The 18,979-nt window shown below is 46.5% G+C and overlaps 2 protein-coding genes across 11 annotated transcripts; one reads left to right on the top strand and one right to left on the bottom strand.

Annotated features, from left to right (window-relative positions):
* The first annotated feature begins 607 nt into the window (after positions 1-607).
* LOC143901053 (uncharacterized) lies at positions 608-14,873 on the top strand. Of its 6 annotated transcripts, XM_077412990.1 has the most exons (8): positions 2,498-2,571; positions 2,983-3,083; positions 4,315-4,599; positions 4,706-4,841; positions 5,310-5,492; positions 5,968-6,071; positions 8,242-8,658; positions 9,016-14,873. In XM_077412990.1, the coding sequence occupies exons 2-8, from the start codon at positions 3,057-3,059 to the stop codon at positions 10,498-10,500; spliced, it is 2,637 nt and encodes an 878-aa protein (XP_077269116.1). In that variant the 5' UTR covers positions 2,498-2,571; positions 2,983-3,056; the 3' UTR covers positions 10,501-14,873. The 6 variants fall into 6 exon arrangements, with proteins under 6 accessions (XP_077269118.1, XP_077269119.1, XP_077269116.1 ...); XM_077412992.1 differs by lacking the exons at positions 2,498-2,571; positions 2,983-3,083 and adding an exon at positions 608-913; XM_077412993.1 differs by lacking the exon at positions 2,983-3,083 and having other exon boundaries at positions 2,485-2,571.
* On the bottom strand, positions 14,819-18,926 carry Zyx (lipoma-preferred partner zyxin). Of its 5 annotated transcripts, none has more exons than XM_077413001.1 (7): positions 18,525-18,926; positions 18,165-18,443; positions 17,959-18,102; positions 17,249-17,747; positions 16,739-17,076; positions 16,022-16,437; positions 14,819-15,934 (listed from the first exon to the last, which is right to left on the bottom strand). In XM_077413001.1, exons 1-7 carry the CDS (start codon positions 18,549-18,551, stop codon positions 15,682-15,684), a joined length of 1,956 nt encoding a protein of 651 aa, XP_077269127.1. In that variant the 5' UTR covers positions 18,552-18,926; the 3' UTR covers positions 14,819-15,681. The 5 variants fall into 5 exon arrangements, with proteins under 5 accessions (XP_077269127.1, XP_077269129.1, XP_077269131.1 ...); XM_077413003.1 differs by having other exon boundaries at positions 17,249-17,723; XM_077413005.1 differs by having other exon boundaries at positions 17,959-18,107; positions 18,165-18,491; positions 18,575-18,926.
* Positions 18,927-18,979: the final 53 nt, after the last annotated feature.

The raw sequence follows: 18,979 nt of genomic DNA, 5'->3' as shown, positions 1-18,979 counted from the left end.
TCGCTTTAGCGCACTTGTAAAATTGTTCGAAAGCTATATTCTTTTCTCTCGACAATTAACGAACAGCCGTAAAAAAATATTATGCGAGAGAGATGTGATATGAGAGAATTCAATTAGAAACATTCTTTCGAGTGCATTTCAAAAAGTAAGGGCTACGTTGCAGAATAAATGCGCCTGTAAGTTTCTCAGTCGTCGTCCCAGTAAATTTTGAAGAGAAAATAATTATTGGCTTATCCTTGTATCAAAAGTCGAGCTGTCCAATTCAAATGTATTTTAAACACATTTCGCCGCGTTCCGCGTACGCGAGAGCGAGATTATATAAATCAGAAATTAAATATAGTAACGTTATTTTTATAGTCGCCACTTCGATCAAACTCCGATTAATTTAATTGGCAATCAACTCAACGAGCAACATTTTAATTTGTTCAATGAAAATTTTTGCAGTCACGTCCGAATATTCGGTGTTTTTGGATTCCGACCGCGCGGGAGGAGGCGTTAATTAACGCGGCCCGGTGTATTACACACATACCCGACGGAAGCGTGCGCGACGACGCGCGATTGGCTTTACCCGCTCACGATAAGGTGCGCGCGCGCACGCAGGCGCGCCGAGAGCGGCGAGAGCCCGAGTTGTGGTTCCGCGGACACGGCGTAACGCGGCGCTGTCGCCCCGGCCGGCCGCCATCTTGTAAGAGCTGCCTGCCCCGTATAGTGTTTGGAGGTTTACAGCGAGACACGGGACACGGGACGGCAGCTTCTCCGCCGGAGGCTGGAAGTGCTGCTGAAGTGGTCGGTGCTACGGTCCTTGGCAGTCCCTGGGCAGTCCAGGTGACTATCGCGCGAGGCCAGGGTACCATCGAGCCGCCGGGACAGCCGCCAGCGGATCCTCCAGCGCGCCCGAATCCGTCGAAAGATGGTGAGTTGGTTGGTTGTGTCCGCCGTTAACACCCTGGCCCGGAGTGGCCCGGAGGAAAGAGAGCGAGCGGAGCGAGTGAGCGCCTAGATATTTATCGCGAGCGTCCGAGCTCGCGCGCGCGCGCGCGCGCGTACACACGCACGCACGGACGCGTCCCTTTGGCACGACGACGACGACGACGACGTCGTCGTCGTCGTCGTCTTGATCTTCGTCGTTGTCTTCGTCGACGGCGGCGACGGCAACTTCGTCGTTGGCACGATCGACCCCCGGCGTCGCGGAATCCGCGTTTTAACCTGTACGTGTCGTCGCTGACAACGACGTCGACGACGAGGAGCGACCTGTCGGAGCGTTCGAAATCGCCGTTCGCGCCAAGTATTTCCCCCCTTCCCCTTTTTCGCTCTCGTTCCCGGGGAACGATCTCGTCGCTTGGCAGTTGCCTCCGTCGCGCGTGTACGCCGCGCGCCCGACCGGGCGACTTCCGGGGTTGTCGAGGGAGACGGGAGAAGAGAGGGCGACGAGAGCGGGAATGGAGTCCCACGGCGAGACACGGATTCTTAGATCGCCGTGGGTACGCGAATCATCGCGTCATCGATCTCTCGTTGCTGTCGCGAGTCGCGAGTGTAAACACGTCGGGGGCACCATTCTCGCGCGCGTGCGGCTCCGCGAAGATCGGAGTACGCGGCGATCTCAGATGAGATCGCTGCTACCTGCGCGCTCTCTCTCTCTCTCTCTTTCTCTCGCTCTCTCGCCCTATCCCTCTCTCCCTCTTGCCGCTCGCTCCGATCTCGGAGACTCGGAGCTGATTGCGAGACGACGCGCGTCGTGCGTGCTGCTCGCTTGTTTGGTCGGTTGCTTGCTTGTTTATTTGCACTTTTGACTGTCATCGCCCGCCGTCGTCGCGAGGGGGAGGGAGGCGGGGGGGTGAGAGGGAGATATATATATATAGAGAGAGAGAAGGAGCAAATGAGAGAGAAAGGGAGGAGTGCAGCGGTGTGTCAAGTCCGCCCGTTTCCTCTCATCATTTCACCCGTCGCGTGCTTCCGCGTGAAATTTGCGTTAACTGGAACGTCGACGTGCCGTCGTCCGTCGTCGCCGCTGCCGCCGCCGCCGCCGCCGCTGCCACGGCCGCCAGTCGATACTCCGCGTAGCTTCGCTCCTCGACGCTGCCGGATGCCGATCGCGGCAGCTGCGCGCGGCGCGTCGCGCGTCGCGCCGAATCTCCGCGAGGATCTGTCATCCGCGAGATCTACGCTTCGCGCGATTTCCCCCTCGTTCGGGGGTCCCCCCGTAACCGACCCCCATGACGCGCGGCAGAAATTCCTAGAGTGTCCCCCGCTCATTCGTAGGGTTCGCCGAGACGGGTGGGACGGGAGGGGGGCGGGGCGAGGAGTTTGACGATGCGATTTTGTACCCTCCCGAGTCTCCCCCCGCCGCGTCCCTATACCCGGACGATTCGCGCGATGCGTTTGCGGGGGGGAAGGTCACCGCTGAGATCGGTCGGTATTTTTCGCGTTGGAGGTCCTCCTTTGCGTATTTATCTAATCGGGAATTATATGCACAGGATGGAAGAATATAAAGGGTGATCACATCGGACAGAACGCAGATATCGCTTCTATCCGCTTCTGAAGAGATGCCTCTCTTCGCGACTATTTAAAATGGTAATTCCGACGCGCGGAGGCACATTCGTGCGTTTCTTCTTCGCATCTGCCGTGTGGCGAGGATTGGGTGACGTGTCAGCTTCCTTTTTTTTTTTTCCGGACGCAGCGGGATGCTTTTGCCCTGCTCTCCCTTTTGTTCCGACTTTTCTCCGGTGGAGCATCGTGGCGTCCCGCCGCCGTGCAGTCGTCCGTCTTTGAGAATCGATGATTCTCCATCGGCCTCCCGTCTGTATCTTCATTCTTTCCCCGGATACATTTTTAAAAATTTCTTTGGACCAGGACCGTTTTGCCGAATGAAATTCCTCGAGATTTTGCACGTGACTTCCGCGCCGTCCTCCCACGCACATCCTCGACGCGTCTCGCGCTAGCACGTGACTTAACTGCGATTTAAATAAATCAACGGCGTTTAAGTGACGGCGAGAATTCAAGGAAACGAGGAAGAGCCGTCGATCGCAAGAGCCAGCGGGTATGACACGTGTCGACGTATGGATTGCCGGCCGGTGTTGAAGAAGGTAACGCGACGGTTACTAAAATCTTGCGATACGTTTCTGATTTCCGTGGTGAATTTACGGACAGTCATGCGGCGAAGGAATAACACAACGGAGACGAAGCTTTTGCGTAGCAAATAAATTCTTTTGGCGCAAAGAGGAACCGCTGGCAGTAGCTAGCTCGCTCGCCGAACACTTCCCGCTCTATGTGCAGACGTGGTGCAGTGACTCATCGTTTAAATCGCTAAACAAACTCCGGTAGTTCCTTAGCCGGCGCATGTGTACGTTCATCTGCATAATGTGACAAAGTCGCGCGCTTTAACTTCGCGCACGGAGAGGAAAGGAAAGGAACAGCCCTCTCTTCCTCTATCGTTTCGCGTTATCCGGTTCCTGGAAGAGATTAAAGGTGAAACGTCGCGAAGTACGAAACGCCGTAAACTTTTCCCCGTATTATACGCATTCTCGGCTCGCACTCGCCCCTCTCGCACGGCGAGAGCGCTCGGTGCTTCTAATTAACGTTTCGAAATCTGGCGTTTGTGTATGTATACAAATCGTCGGGCGGCAATGCCGCTTCTGAATGTATCCCGCTTACAATATCGCCCGACTGATGGATCTGATGAGATTATAATGACAGGGATAGTAATATTGCTAATTTAGGGAAGCATCGTCGACAGCGAAGGAGGGAGAATACAGCGGCGTCGCTCGTATTTGTACTCTGCATTTACGACAGTTTTTCACTTTCATTGTCTGTTTTTGCCTGTGCGTAAATACATTCACGAACGACGCTGTCATTGATTTGCGAGAGGCAAACTGTTGTCGAGGGATATTCCCCGACGAAATGAGTCTAAAGTGGAAGATCGTAGAGAGCCATGTGTCTCAGAGTTAACGGTTAAATAAACGAAAGGCGAATTTAACGGGACATTAAAATTGATAAAATCAAACGGAGTAAATTTAGATAATTTGATGATTAGATAATTACTAATAAGTTTTCATTTATTTTAACTTCACGAAGGGAGTGAAGGAATCCACTAGATCCAAAGTCTTTCCATTTCTCGCAATTGATTATTTTTTTTTATTTTCTATTTTTCCATTTGTCAAAAACAATTATATTGCCCATTAAAACGCACAAAATCGCGTCACATGTTTCCACTAAATTCCAACTCGTGGAATCTCGAAGGAGCTGAAGAATTGGTCGCGCCCCCGCATGATTTCCGCGCGATAGCGAATTAAAGAAAGGACTTTGCTTGTTGCACAGAGCTCGGCTTCGACCGGTGGTACGGAGGGGTCTAGTCCTGCCTCCAGCCCTGCCTCGGCCGCGAGTCTTACGATGGCTGCGCCGAAATACGGTACGCTGGTACCGAACCGTATTTTCGTAGGCGGCATCTCGGCCAGCACCAGCGAAGCGGAGCTAGCTCAGGTTTTCTCGGCCTATGGCAATGTCAAGGCCACGAAAATTATATCGGACCGCGCCGGCGTGTCGAAGGGCTACGGCTTCGTCACCTTCGAAACGGAGGAGGAGGCCAAGCGGCTTCAACAAGAGGTTCGTAATTGACGATTGATGTTAAATTTCTTCGACGAACAATCGACCGAAACGGTCGGGCTGGTTCCTTCATTCGTCGAGGCCCTTCTGTTTCCGCTCGTTCCAGGCTGAATGCATCGTTTTGAGAGAGAGGAAGCTCAACATAGCGCCCGCGATCAAGAAGCAGCCCTTCTCCAGATCCTTTGACGGTAGTACCGGTTCGCCCCCTTCCGTGCCTACAAGTACTTACTACTACGCGAACGGTATGTGACTCTTCTTCTTCTTCTTGATTATGGATTTCCGACCGCTCGGAGTCACATTACCGCGGTTTAAACCTTTAAATTTATTATTACTTGAATTTTCGTTCCTCAATGGACGCAGTATCACTTTTTACCAAGTTATCTTGGATCTGTGATTTGGATATTTTATATTTTTGGATGTTTCTTACAGTGGAATATTCTTCCACTTAAAATTTCATTTTATTTTTTACACTCGTAATATTCGAAATAGATATGCAAGAATATTTGTATGATAACTCGTTGCATTAGAAGAACGGAATTCAATTAGGGAAAGATTTGTAAGAGAATTCTATAAAATTTCCCGATTTAACCATACCATATTTTGTATATGAATGTTCACATTGCTATGTGAACATTAAGAGATATGTTTGAAATTCATCTGTTTTGTAGAGAATTTTGAGATACTTTGTATATATGTTTTTGATGTGACAGTATCAGGGACGATTGAAGATTGCAGAGATCGCGTTTTTAATTTCTCTACTCCTTCGCCGGTAGGTATAGGTCTCGCTTATCAGAATGGCATGACATTCTATAATACGGCAGCTGCCGCACCAGCGACTTCCATCGCTCCACCTACGGATCCAGGAACGATTTATCAAGCCACAGGAGTGTTTGGTAAGCGTCACTCGCCACAATGCAATCTTACTGGAAATTGTTGCGACAAAACCCGAGGGATGCTACGAATTCGTGTTTATCGATATATTTGAGTGAAACATTTGAAAGATAAAATTGAATTTTGTCGTGAGATAAATCCCTCTCACGAATACAAATGCAGACAATTTTGATTATGGATTTCCGACCGCTCGGATTCGCATTACCACGGTTTAAATCTTCGAGTTTATTACTCGAATTTTTGTTTCCCAATGGACGCGGTATCACGTTGTACCAAATTATCTTGGATTTGTAATTTGGACATTTATATTTTTGGGTGTTTCTTACAGTGGAATATTCTTCCACTTAAAATTTAATTTTTTTTACACGTAATATTCATAATAGATATTCAAGAATATTTCTATGATTCGGCCGCGTTAGTCATTTGTCTCGCAACAGCCTGCGATTTAAATTTATTAATCTTCACTTAAATGCCCAGGGCCTCAAGCCGCCACCGGACATCAAACGTTCGCTCCTGTGATGTATCCATGTCCGGCTCCGTCGCTGTATATGCCACAGCAATACCAGTATTCTCCTATGCCGGTACGTAAAATAAATACATATTGCTTACCCAATCGTTTTTCATACTTCTACGTCGTCTTCGATTCTCCGTTTAGATGCTCGTGGGTTTCCCCTCACACGTACATATAGATCCTAGCATAAGATCCTGACCGTCTTTGTCTGTATTTTGTATTTTTATTAAACGGTACATATCGGTTACGGTTTGACAGACAAACGGTCTGATGGGAGAAGCCATACCACCGGCGTTTCTACCCAACCCTCAGCAAATGCCTACTTACGTCCTTCTCGACGCTATACAGTATTGAGGTCTAAAGGTATAAGGTCTAAGCTAAACGACTAGCATGCCGCTCTTTTTTTAGGGCATTTTACTTTTTTTCCCTTTTCCCAGCCTATTGATGCACGGCCAGTCGATGCATGTTTTTCTTCATTGCCTTTTCCGTCTCACGACCTGTACCTTGTACTCACCGGTGTCGCTCATACTAATCTTTGACAACTCGCATTTTGCCGTAACCACAGTATTAAATTTAATCGTGATCTAAACGTATAAGGAAAATTAAGACCGCATTGGGAAATGTGTGTGAATATATATAACAAAGAGAAAAAATTAAATGATACGTAATACGATTGGCAGTTGCGTATAAATTTGATAGATCAATTGATATAATGGAAGCCTAAGGAGAGATAAAGATGATATGAATGTGAATCATAACATAATTCTAATAAAGTTGCAGTGATATCGATAATAGAATAACGTTTTTAATCGTCATAATGATAAACACGTAATAATCAGCCTTGCAATCATTGGAAATAAAAAGTTGTAACAACAAAAAAGGAAGATAAATAATAGATTATCGATGGATTTCATTAACGTTTAAACGTGATCTTAGATCTAGTCCATGTGATCTCTCTAATTTCTTGTCTCTCTTTTTCTCTCTTTTCTTTATTCCTTTTCTGTTTTATTTCTTTCCCAACTTGTTTTAATTTTCATTATAAGTCTTGTTGATATACTGTGATTAAATGTTATGATAGAAATGTCAAGGTGCTTGTCGATTTGTTCAGTATGGTTGTCTGTCTCATTTCTCGTATTGTAGTTCGTTTCAGTTTCTAGAATGACACGAGTTGCACTTAATTCAGCTACGAATCCGAATCACACGCGATCGTTTCGCACGCGGGGCACGTTATTGAAACGATATTGTGTAATTTTATCTTAACAGGTAATTTCTCTCGAACCGAAATTCTATGCTTAGAAGAATAAAATAGATATATTCGAAAATCATTTTCTGTAGATCATTGATAATGAAATTACTATAAGCATGCATATATGCAATATGGGTTTAGAATGATCTCTTCTTTCTTTTACACACACACACACACACACACACACGAGATGCAAATAGACTAAAATACTTAGGGTAGTAAAATTGTTTACTTTGCGTGAATGTTGATAAGTTGCCAATAATTATGCCACGTAACGATTAACGCTTCACCAGTGTACCCAATCCGACTTGTTTCTTAGTTTCGCACACTGCGCTCTTTTCTAATTTGGAATTATCTAGGAAATGACGTATTGTTATATGGAAACAATACACGGATTGAGATATTTCTTAATCATCTTCGCTTGACTTTCACATAGTTACGTTTATTGAGTTATTATTTTCATCGCAATAAGGCTGTTGCTGTAAATGTTAGTTAGTTAGTTGCGGTTCAACCAATGCTTCCTATTTCTTTAAATCAAAACAGAAAGACGTGCATAAGAATGACAATCGTATTAGATACTTAACGATTATGACATTTGCATATGAATGAAGAATTTATTTTCCCGTTTAGCATTCTATTCTAATTCTATTCGTCATCCGTACGATAATGTGGCTTACATGAAAAACAAGTTCATGAACCTATGCGAATGTGCTATAATACGCCGTTTATATCGTCTCGCTGGATAAATAATAGATCGGAGCAGTAGCTGAAGCACACATCTTTTTTACTTGTCAACATGTACAAAAAAGGATGTGCACTTGAAGCAAAGCTTTTCCCTCATGTGATCAAGGAATGAGATTCAATAAAGGAACGACTAACATTTACAGGAATGCTTGTCATAGATGTGAATATTTACGCGAAATACTCGGTATTCATGTGCAAAGCACATTCCACGACGATGGATGTCTAAAGGTGTCTCCGTTTCTGTCTACAGTACGAACCGTACTACGCAGGAGCGACCGCCGGGGCACCTCAGTATTTGTACGCTGCTACCGGCAGTTCGCCGAGCAACACGAATGGTGGTGGAGGTGGCAACAGTTCCGGCAGCAGCGGCAATAACGGTACAGGAGCTACCAGCCCGCCGACGGGTCCACCGCCACCTCTCCCACCACCGCATCCGACGCACTTCTACGCTCCTGCCGCGCCGGCCCCGCATCATCATCCACCTGTACCAACGGGCCCTCCTCCCCAGGCGCAGGTGGATCATCTGTACTATCCTTTTGCAGCCGGCCCGCATCCCGCGCAGCCGCACGCGCCTATGGGACTGACCGAGCAGCAGCTGTTGCTGTACACCACGGATGGTACTTCGTGCCAGCAAACCGCGTCTGACAGCCAGGCTGCTCCGCAGGAGGTAAGTTCCTCTCTCACCCTGGCTGCTATATCGATACCTTCTTGACTTATTCGCGTTTAGCGATCCGTCTTCGCGATGTCGAAATGTGTCTTTGATGCCGCTTCCAAATTTCACGAGAATAGAGCGGCTCGCTATTGAGTCGCAGTTTTTCTTATCTCTGTAAAACAGTAGTGTATGCGTTAGTAATTGTTATTAATGAAATGTCGATGCATGTCAGCGCGATGAAGATTCATTTAATCGCATCCGGGGGATTAGGATTATACAACAAAGAATCGCCGTGAATGCTCGTTGGTAAATGCACGTTTCACTAAAGCCTATTGAGTTAGGCAGGTATTATTCTGTGAAATAAAATCGTAGGATTCACGTCCGACGCCAAGCCACTCGGAGCAACCGCATAGCGAAGTGCAACAGGGCGCTTCAGGTTCACCGGCAACATCTCTGCTGCCCCTAATGCCCGTCAAATTCCCCGTGTCCGGTCGTTACCATACTAATTACCATCCAATCGCGATACACACGCCGCACGGCGCGCAAAACGACAGCGAGGACTGCACCGCCAGTCCGATGCACTGTCGCATCCTCTACCCGACCGTGTACCTACCGCACGCACACCCGCCGTCGCCGTACACACATCACAACGCGTCCGGTACTAGTCTCCTGCCGACACCGTTCTCGGCCTCGCCGCATCAGTCCGGTTACGACAACAGCAACGCGAAAACGTACGGCTACAATTCCAGAGACTACAATAAGTATACGGGCGGTAACAATTTACGCGGTCAGAATCACGGTTACTCGTTGGCACATCATAACACGCACGCCAAGTCGCAGAACACACACGGTTCGCAGTCACACAACAGCAAGTGTAGCGTGAACGCGGCGGACGGGTCGCACAAATATCCGACGATAGCGATGTCGTCGCGATTGCCGGTACAGTACAATAGGAGAACGGCTGGCTCGAACGTGGGCTCGTCGGCGATTCTCAGGTCCGGCGGCGGCTATACCTCGAGTCAGGCTGCGCACAAGGTCAATCACGCAACAGCGTCCAACTATTCGTACGCGCCCAACTATTCGAACGGACGCGCGAGGTATTGCGGCGACGACCAGTATTATGAGATTAACAAACCGTCGATGGCCGGTGGTTACGGCTCGGGTCGTAAGAACTGCCTCTCGAATAACAATAATAACAACTATAGAGGAAACGCTGCCCGGTTAGACGTGCACGGAAACGACAGCAACGGTCGGCCTAACAACGACACGGCTCAGACGGACAGCGCCGTCGTCGTCACGAGCACTTCAACGACGCTGTCCTCTCGCCTGTCTCCATCCGAACGAATAAACGCGGACGCGTCCAGCCAGGAGAAATCGGCGAGCCCACCGCCAGCCCCGTACTCACCCATGACACGGCCTCTTCCAACTCTCTCCCCGCCCACTCCCCAGGTCCAGTTTTACGCTCCGGCTCAAAATCGTTATCAGCCGTCCTCCATGCCCCTGTCCCAAACGCAACAGCAGCAGCAACAGCCCGCCGGCAATCAACGCAGCCGGTACTCCGTCGGCCAGGCATTATCGTCCGCCAACCGGAAGCCGTCCGACAAGTATTCAAGCACTACTGGCTCGCAGACGACCATGCTGCGGCAGTCCAAGTATAAGATGAACGGTATAATGCAGCCGACTGCCACGGCGGTGGCGAGCAAACTCGCCGACGATACTCTGGGAGGCGCCGGCGACGGTCCTGGTAGGCTACCGATAACGCCACCCGGTACACCGCGGACGGCCGGCCATCCCGCGGCCGGCGATCAGAATCAGCTGAGCGACACGTGCCATCAGATGCAGGCGCTGACTCTGTAGACGCTTCCTACGCTCCCCTCCTCCCCGTCTTTATTCTCTTTGCCCTCTTTGTTGTCTTCTTGATAAGAGTAAATATTTATCTTATATAAGAGTCGAGAGAGCCCACGCGCGACCTAAGACGACGGCTGCAAACTGTGAAAAACAGTGCGGAAATCAAGACACGCAACTCTCATACACACATACATCCAAATATATATATATATATGTACACGTATACATACATGCTACGGTATAATTTCTCTGGTGATCTCAGACTCGACATGCTAAAGACATTTTATAGAAATGAAATCTTTCCCGGTTTGATCGACATGGCTCGCTGATCGCTCGAGAATCCTGATGGAGGATTATCGTACGAGCGCGTGCAAAGGACGATATATTATTAATAATATGTGCGGAGGGAAAGAAAGAGGCAGATGTACCTAAAATGAAACACTAACTGTTCTAGATAGATCTGCTTCTTTCTGTACTGTAGCGGAGAATTGACAAAAATAAAACTTCTCTATCTTAACGCATTCACACAGAACACAACACGCACACACACATACACACACATATGTTATAGGTACGATACGTCATTTACATATATATATATATCTACGTTATATAATAATATACATATATATATATAAATATATATCTATTACAGTATATCCGATGTTACATGCGTGATAGGCTCGACAAACCATGAATCTCGCGAGCAAGGCTAGATTAGTTAGCAAAAGATAGAACCGAGAGAAAAAAAGGAGAAAATAACGTTGTTATCGTACAAAGACGATGTGTTGTCATGTGTTCAAAAACAAAAAAAAAAAGATGAAAAACAAAGCAGAAGGGTAACAGGGAGGCGAGATAGGGTTGATTTCATAAACGGTTGCTCAAGGCACTGCCACATCTTCATGATTTTTCGTTTTCCATCCCCCCGTGGGGGGGTATCCGTACTTATAGTTTCTCTCTCTCGTTAGAGTAACCGTGAATTCTATATTTCATCGCGTGTTTGTTCAAACGTAGAGCGGACTAAACAACTGGATTCCGTTATGCCTTTCGTTGAGACAAATTTCCGCGCTAAACGTCGTACATGTTGTTGCTGTTAAATACCGTGGGAAAAAAAAATAATAACCGAGACCCAAGTACGAAAGATGAGACGCCCCGTATACCCAAGTGAAAATAAGATAAGATATTAAAAGAGGAGAGAAATAATAATAATGAATTAAAAAAAAATGTGTCGGCTGTGAGCTTCCAAGCAAATAACAATAATTAAATTATTATAATATTAAAGGTTAAATAATATTCTACCTAATTGTTACGAAGGTGGATTTCTTTTACCTGTAAATGTGAAATAAATTTGTTATCTCGTATCTCGCATACCGTAGCTATGATTGTCCATTCGGGAGAGAAAGAGAGAGAGAAAGAGAGAGAGAGAGAAAATAAGAAAGACAGATGAGATTTGTAGCGCCGTGAATGTGTCGTGGCGCATGTTACCTGGAGATTTCGGCGCTACCCGAACGTCGTGTCGATACGTAGCTAGATACGAACGCGACAGACAAGGCCTAGGAGAAGGCGTAGAGATAATATCCGAGAGTGAGTTGTTATAACACAAAGGAGATTAATTTATTGAAGAAAAAAAAGAAAGAAAAGCACGAGTGCCTTCTATTTGTTTTCGTGATTGTATTGTTGAACATTTGTTGCGTTACGTTCTCCAAGAGCCTCTAATGTTGTTATAAGAAAAAAAGAGATGTTTGAAGAATGTTGTTCCTCTATTTATTTATTGATTTATTGGGCACGTGTGATGCTAGTGCGCCCAAAACTGTAGCCCCCTCACCCCCTCCCCCCCCCCAAGCGAATTCGGAAGTGTGAGAGTATGATGATACTGTTGTAAAAGCGTGATCCGATGAGAAGTACGGGAGTACCGTGTAACGAGAGAGCGAACTGTTAAAATACAGCGAAACGGAGTCATGTCACGTCATGTCAAGAGAGAGAGAGAGAGAGAGAGAGAGAGAGATGTTACGGAGGGAGAGAACGGAACGAGTGTGAAGAAATGTTGCGAGTGCGAGTCGTGTGAATGAGTGTCGCAAGTAGAGGGAGGGAAAATAGAGAGAGAGAGAGAATGAGAGAGAATGCAGCTTATTATGGCACCTAGTACGTATAGGCGGAACACGAGAGAGAGAGAGAGAGAGAGGACATTCTCATATGTCCTCTCACGTGTGTAGCGGTATGTGTATGTGTACATATCCATCGTGTGGGTGCGTGCATTTGCATATACGTACGCGTGTATCGATATGTACATATGCACATAAAAAAATATATATATAATATATATATATATAATGTGTCGAAGCGAAATGAGACAACGTATACCGAAGATATCTAGAGTATAACTGCGAAAGAGATACGCGTTATTTAGTCGTGTGTATTTGTGCTCGCCCGCGAATTTGGATAGGTGGCTGTGATTTATTGCGTGCAAGTACAGGTTTATATGTGAGCAGCGTGGCTCGTGTATCTATTCACACACAGGCACACGCATATTTCATATATATATATTATATATTATATATATATTATGTATATATATATATATATAAAATACGCGTATCTATTTAAGAGAAAGAACGCTAGACTATTAAAAAAAAAAAAAAGTGCAATTCTATGTTGACTTTGGTACAACAAAGCTAACAAATCGAACGAATATTGTTAGATTAAAACGAGTATTACAAAACCTGTGTGTACTAAATTTAACGTAGAATGGTGCTGTAACTTGATTGGAAAAAAAAATATGATAAAATATATATTACACAAGATATATTATAGTTTTAATCTAAAGAGGAAAAAAAATACAGCGGAGTCTAAGATAGACACCAGAGCTACGTGTAGTAAAAAGTATAGGATCTACGAATGTAACATACGCAGCAAAGAGTGCATTTCGGATCGTGGAATCTCGTCCTGGGCTCGCCTGGCGCATCCGCGACGATCGACGTCGCGGCGGGCGAGAGATTTGAGAGACGCGAGCTTTCGAGATAATCCGTGTTAATTTATTTATCTCCCAGCCGGAGCTACGTTGCTTCGGCGATACGAACACCGGCGACTTGGTTGCGGGGTATTATTAACGTGAGACAATCTTTTTTTTTTCCCGCGAGGGTCGACGACAAGATTATTTGCACACTGGATACATCGGACGATAATGAGTATTTGTTAACGTTTATTTACCGTGGACAACACAATTTCAAGATGCTTATCGCTTACTTGATGAAGCGATGCCGGGATTATTTTTCCTAAATTCGCACCGTCGCCAAATACATTGATGCGCAATGTATCCATCGTGGAATTATAATTTGAATATACCTCCGTGTAGATAAGTGGAATCGGTGGTACGCCAGGAGGAAACGTAAAGAGGGTCGCGTTCCACGATCCACGTGTGCCGGTGAGACAAATTTATATATTAATAAACATAAATTATACACAAAATGGCATACAGGTTATATATATATCACAAAAATTATATAAGATTTAAGTACTCTATGGTAATAAAAGAAATATGTTACGCGCATAAAGAAAAGAGATGCAAATATCTAAAAAGAGATGTTAATAATAATAAAGGACAAACATCTGTGCATGAAGATCATAGAGAAAAAAAAACCACTAGTAAAGGGACGATATAGAATGAATCTGCTGTAAATTTCTTCTGCAATTATATGATAATAAGAATTATTAATGTGTACATATATACATCTGGTGTGTGTATGTGTGTGCGATTATGTATGTACAGTTGTACACACACCATATGTCTACAGGTTGTATAATCGCGGACTTCGTTCTCGGTTACAGTTTTTCTCACGAATCTGAAATTGGCTTTTCCATAGTAAAAAATAATCCAATTACAGTTCTCGAGACAAAAATTTAATTTTGAATTTCAGGGAAATGAAGGCCCAACAAACTCTTTATCTTTCATTTAATTTCAAGAAGCTATAACAGACAGGTAATATTGAACATTTCAAGTTATTGCGAAAGAGATGTTGAAAGAAACTGCGTGCTCGCAATATCGAATTTTTTGTTAAGAAAAAACGAACCTCGAATTCTTGAAAAAGTCTGTAACGGGAAAGAAGTGCGGTAGAGCTTGAGCCACCGTGTATAACTATTAACAACAATCACAATAGTAATATTACAGTATATATTAATAGCAAACTCTCATTGGAGTGAAACACGCTCGATCATAGACTGATATGTCATTCGGTAAATGCAAACTAAAGGTGCAGCCTATGTGTCTGCATGCGTATTGAAACCATCGGGTAGGAACGGTCGGCAGAAACGAAGTGTTACTCTTTGGCCATAAATAACAAACTGTATTTTTATTGATACTATAATACAGAGATCATATAAGTCTCTCCTCGATGTAATATCTTACCCGGCCATGTGAAAAGGTTTGGAAACTAATTGCATCGCAAAGTGTTAGGGATTTTTCTTTCCTTTTCGATTAGTCTTGCAAGGATCCGTCTTAACAAATACGTTATAAGAAATGGCACGCTTCCTCGCCGATATACCGATATTGTCAATAACAATCGTACTCGAAAATCTAAAGTCTATCTCTAAGTAAATGGATCTCGAAGCGGTATTCCTGTCGATGACAGACTACACGTTAAATACTTCACGATACATCGAATACTTTACTAGAATCACAATAATAATCACATCTGCAGGAAAATTACCTCGGACGTCGAACTTACATCTACTATCAATTCGTCGACGTTATTCCGTAACGTACTGAGAAAATGCTTCGGTTATGGCAGTGACGGCAAATTCCGGTGCATCGATCTTACAACTGTTAAAGATTAGTCGAATATAAATAATCGCTGACAATCGTTTACTTTTCGTGTCAAATTGTAAAAAAGATACAAATATGGATGATAGTATCGTTCCTTAGCCTGCTAATAGGTAAAGTGTAGAAAAAAAAACAAAAACGATTCTTCGTTGATGCATAGCAAATATCGGTCTCGAATACGTGAGATGTGAATAGTAGTAGCGGAATGGAAAAACTATATGCATAAAAAAAGGGCCTATAATACCGTGTATATAGCGGTACTTAAATCGTTACACAGTTAATCACAACGATAATTGATTTAACGTTCTCTTTCGTTACTCCCGAGTAAGTTTCAAACAGTGTAAATCGCATAAGCTTTGTCGCGCCCATATAGTTTATAATTCGGTCGTCATATGAGACGTTAAGGCTTGGACGCGGGTAGCGTTGCAACTCTTGCACAAAATGTGATCGTCCAGGGGATAGCAGCCGTGTCCCTCCGAGTCGGATGACAATACTAAACCGCAATCCTCGCACTTGTAGCACTGAATGTGGAAACTGCGATCCAGTGCCACCACTCGTATGGTCTCGTCCTTACCAGGCTCGGGCATTATAGGCAATTTACAGACGCAGCAACGCGGAGCGAATTTCCTGCCGGGGCGAGAACGCAAATTAGCTACCAGGGTCGAATGAACAATGATTAAAGAGACGAAGAAAAGAAAGAAGGGATGGACTCACTTGTGGAAACACTGAATGCAGTGTATTTGATTCGTAGCGTCCACGGTGAACGGTATACCGTCCAGGCTTTGTCCACAGACGACGCAGGTGAAGCACGAGGGATGATACGGTTTGCCGGTAGCTCTCAATATTCGATCCAGTATCGGTCTGGTACAGACGCAGCACTTTTCCAGAGTATTGAGATAGTCCTCCTCGCAATAAGGCTTGCCTTCCAACGAGTAGAAGGGTTTCCCCTGTAGATTGACCTTGCACACGAAGCAGCAGAAGCAATTTATGTGAAAGACTTTGTCCATCGCCGAGCATCCGGTTCCTTCTCCCTCGACCTTGCGCCCGCATTGCGCGCAGATCCCATATATATCGCTGTCCTCGGTATTATCTTCCATTCCTTGAACCAACAGATCCGTGAGAACGTCGACCTGTAGATAAAATCAGTCGCTTAATCATAGACACTTATTACTTTACAATTGTGATCGATTATTTTATATAGTCGTCGTGGTCAACATTTGACGAAATTGATCTTTAAATGAAATAAATTATACCCTTGTCTCTTATTGCAAATAAATGAGATAATTTACAATATATATATATATATATAGTTACTTCAGAAATAATAACCGAATTAGATGTGCGAAGTGTTTCTATTTTTACAGTTTCTATTTCAACAAACTAAAGAATTTGGATAAATTCGGTCACGCGGTACAGAATTTCGAGACTCACTTCTTTAACGGGAGACACCTTGCCCTGCGGTTGAGTAGACGCGGCCGACCCGTAGCCGGAGTACATGGAATAGTTACACGACAATTGTGACGGCGGTCTAGGATTAATCGGCTCGTATATCGATTCGTACGTCGAGCTGGACTGAGAGCTCGGGCCGTAGATATCGGCGGGGTAGTTGCCCGACGGGAAGTCGGTCTGGTAAGTGGCGCGTCGCAGCTCGCTGTAGCTCGACGACACGGGACTCGGTGGCGGTGGCAGCTCGTCGGGCGGCGGTGGAAGCGAATTCCCGGGGACGCAGGCGACGTACTCCGACGGCTCCGGCGGCGGTGGCAAGTCGTCTGCAAAGCGAAAAGGTCGGCGATGCTCGATCAATTTATCGAAAGATCGCGAAGCTTCTGAAGACTGCGTGCCCACAACTCCTCAAAGAAATTCAAACGCTTAAACGCTTTCTCAATTCGGTCAATAACTACCGCGACAATTCTTATCTTCCAGATTTAGCAAGATTCTCACCAGCCCCGTGCGCGGCAGGAACGTTGCAGTAGGTGTTCTCCATCTTGGGATTCCACTGGATGTTGCTGTATATAATTTCCTTGTCCATCTCGTACGGATACTCGTACGTGGAGACCACCGCGGGCACCGGCGGCTCTACGTTGCTGTACACCGCGTTCCTGGTCGCCCGACTCGCGCGATCGTCCGCCACGACGGGCACCTGAGGCGCCGGCATGTTTCCGACATTGGAATAATAATTCTTCTCGTCGTATCTATACTTGGGCTCGAACTTCTCGTCCGGTTGACGCGCGTAAAGATTGTCGTTGTTCTGATAGAGCTTCGACGCCTCCTTGCCGTTCGCGGGCACCATCTGCGAGAAGTCGTTCTTTATGTCCAGCGGGACGTACGGCGAGGGAGCGTTCACGTACAGATTTGAAGGCTTGTCGCTCGACGCCGTGTTGTTGAGAACCGTGCTGTACGACGGCACGGGCGGTGTCTTTATGGTGTAACTTTGCGGTATCTAGAACAGATGGTTATCCGCCGTCGTTGGGGTTCCCGTAAACAGTTTTTCCATTTAGTCGAATATGTATACGATCTCTCGTTACCGTTGTTGCATCCGTATTCGGGGATGCGTGCGAACGGGGGGGGGAGGGAAAAACACTGCGTTAGCGTTACGTGACAGGTAAAGATGTAGATAAGATCTTAGAGCGAGAAGCTTATACAGGATTCACCTGTGGCTGAGATTTCTTCGGCTTCGGCGGCACCGCGGGCCCGACCTTCTTGCCGGGCTTGGCCGCGCCCTTGGCCGCCTCGTCGCCGATCTGCAGACCCGCGATCTGCTGCTCCAGATTGCCCATGTTCGACATCCTTCTGTCCTGTTCTGCGAACAGGTTAAGTTAGTTCTGCGAGACTCCGCGGACTTTATCGTCGATCTTACCTGACACGAGAGGCACGCACTTCCAGGAGGTTCGAGCACGAGCCGCGGTATCCCCGGCGCGAGGTGGCTCATAAAAATCAAAAGAGGGACTCCGGGCGGCCACGCGGCCACTCGATCGAACCCACGGCTTTGACAGCGGTCCGCACTCCGCCAGCAGTCGCGTAATGGCAACGACCCAGACGACCCTGCGCGCACACTTTCTACACTCAAAAGAGAGAGAGCGAAGAGTGTATCGTGTATCGCGTATCCGCCTAATATCCGGCAGCCTCTGGGACCTCTCTGTAGAGAAAGAGGAAGTCAGGATACACGAGAGCGCGGAAGGTGTGACTGAAACAGGAAAGAAAAAACCTCATGACTCACAGCACGAGGTTGTCGCCGAGCTGTCATTAACGCTTCGATCGCGCTTATACCTTTCGCAGCGGTATAACGATCTACCGAAGGGCACGTTCTCGACTCGTCGAGGATCCTCGGGGGGTGGGGGGTGGGGGGCAGGAGGTCGTAAGGATGTTCCTTTCTCCGCCCCTGGTCGTGTTCCACTTCGCTTATTCTCTTCGACGATCGGGGCGTGAGCGTGAATCACGGGACCCCGTTATCGGCAAGGCGACGAGACGGAATTTAAGTCGCGCGTCTGGTCGCGTTATCTCCCGGCACCACACCCACGGACAGCTGGTTTCTCGGCTCGCGCCGGTGACGATTCCCCGGATTCCCCGAGACCCCGAGGTATTCTCTTCGAGCACGAGAGCCGTCCGGACGCCCGCGAGCACCACGGCGGACGCCAAGGCGGTATCTACCTCCCGCTCCCGCCCCCGCCCGCG

The sequence above is a fragment of the Temnothorax americanus genome, unplaced genomic scaffold, assembly GCF_048541705.1.
Source record: "Temnothorax americanus isolate GAGA-0224 unplaced genomic scaffold, ASM4854170v1 Scaffold31, whole genome shotgun sequence".
Lineage (NCBI taxonomy): Eukaryota > Metazoa > Arthropoda > Insecta > Hymenoptera > Formicidae > Temnothorax > Temnothorax americanus.
This window is presented reverse-complemented; position numbering and strand designations above follow the sequence as displayed.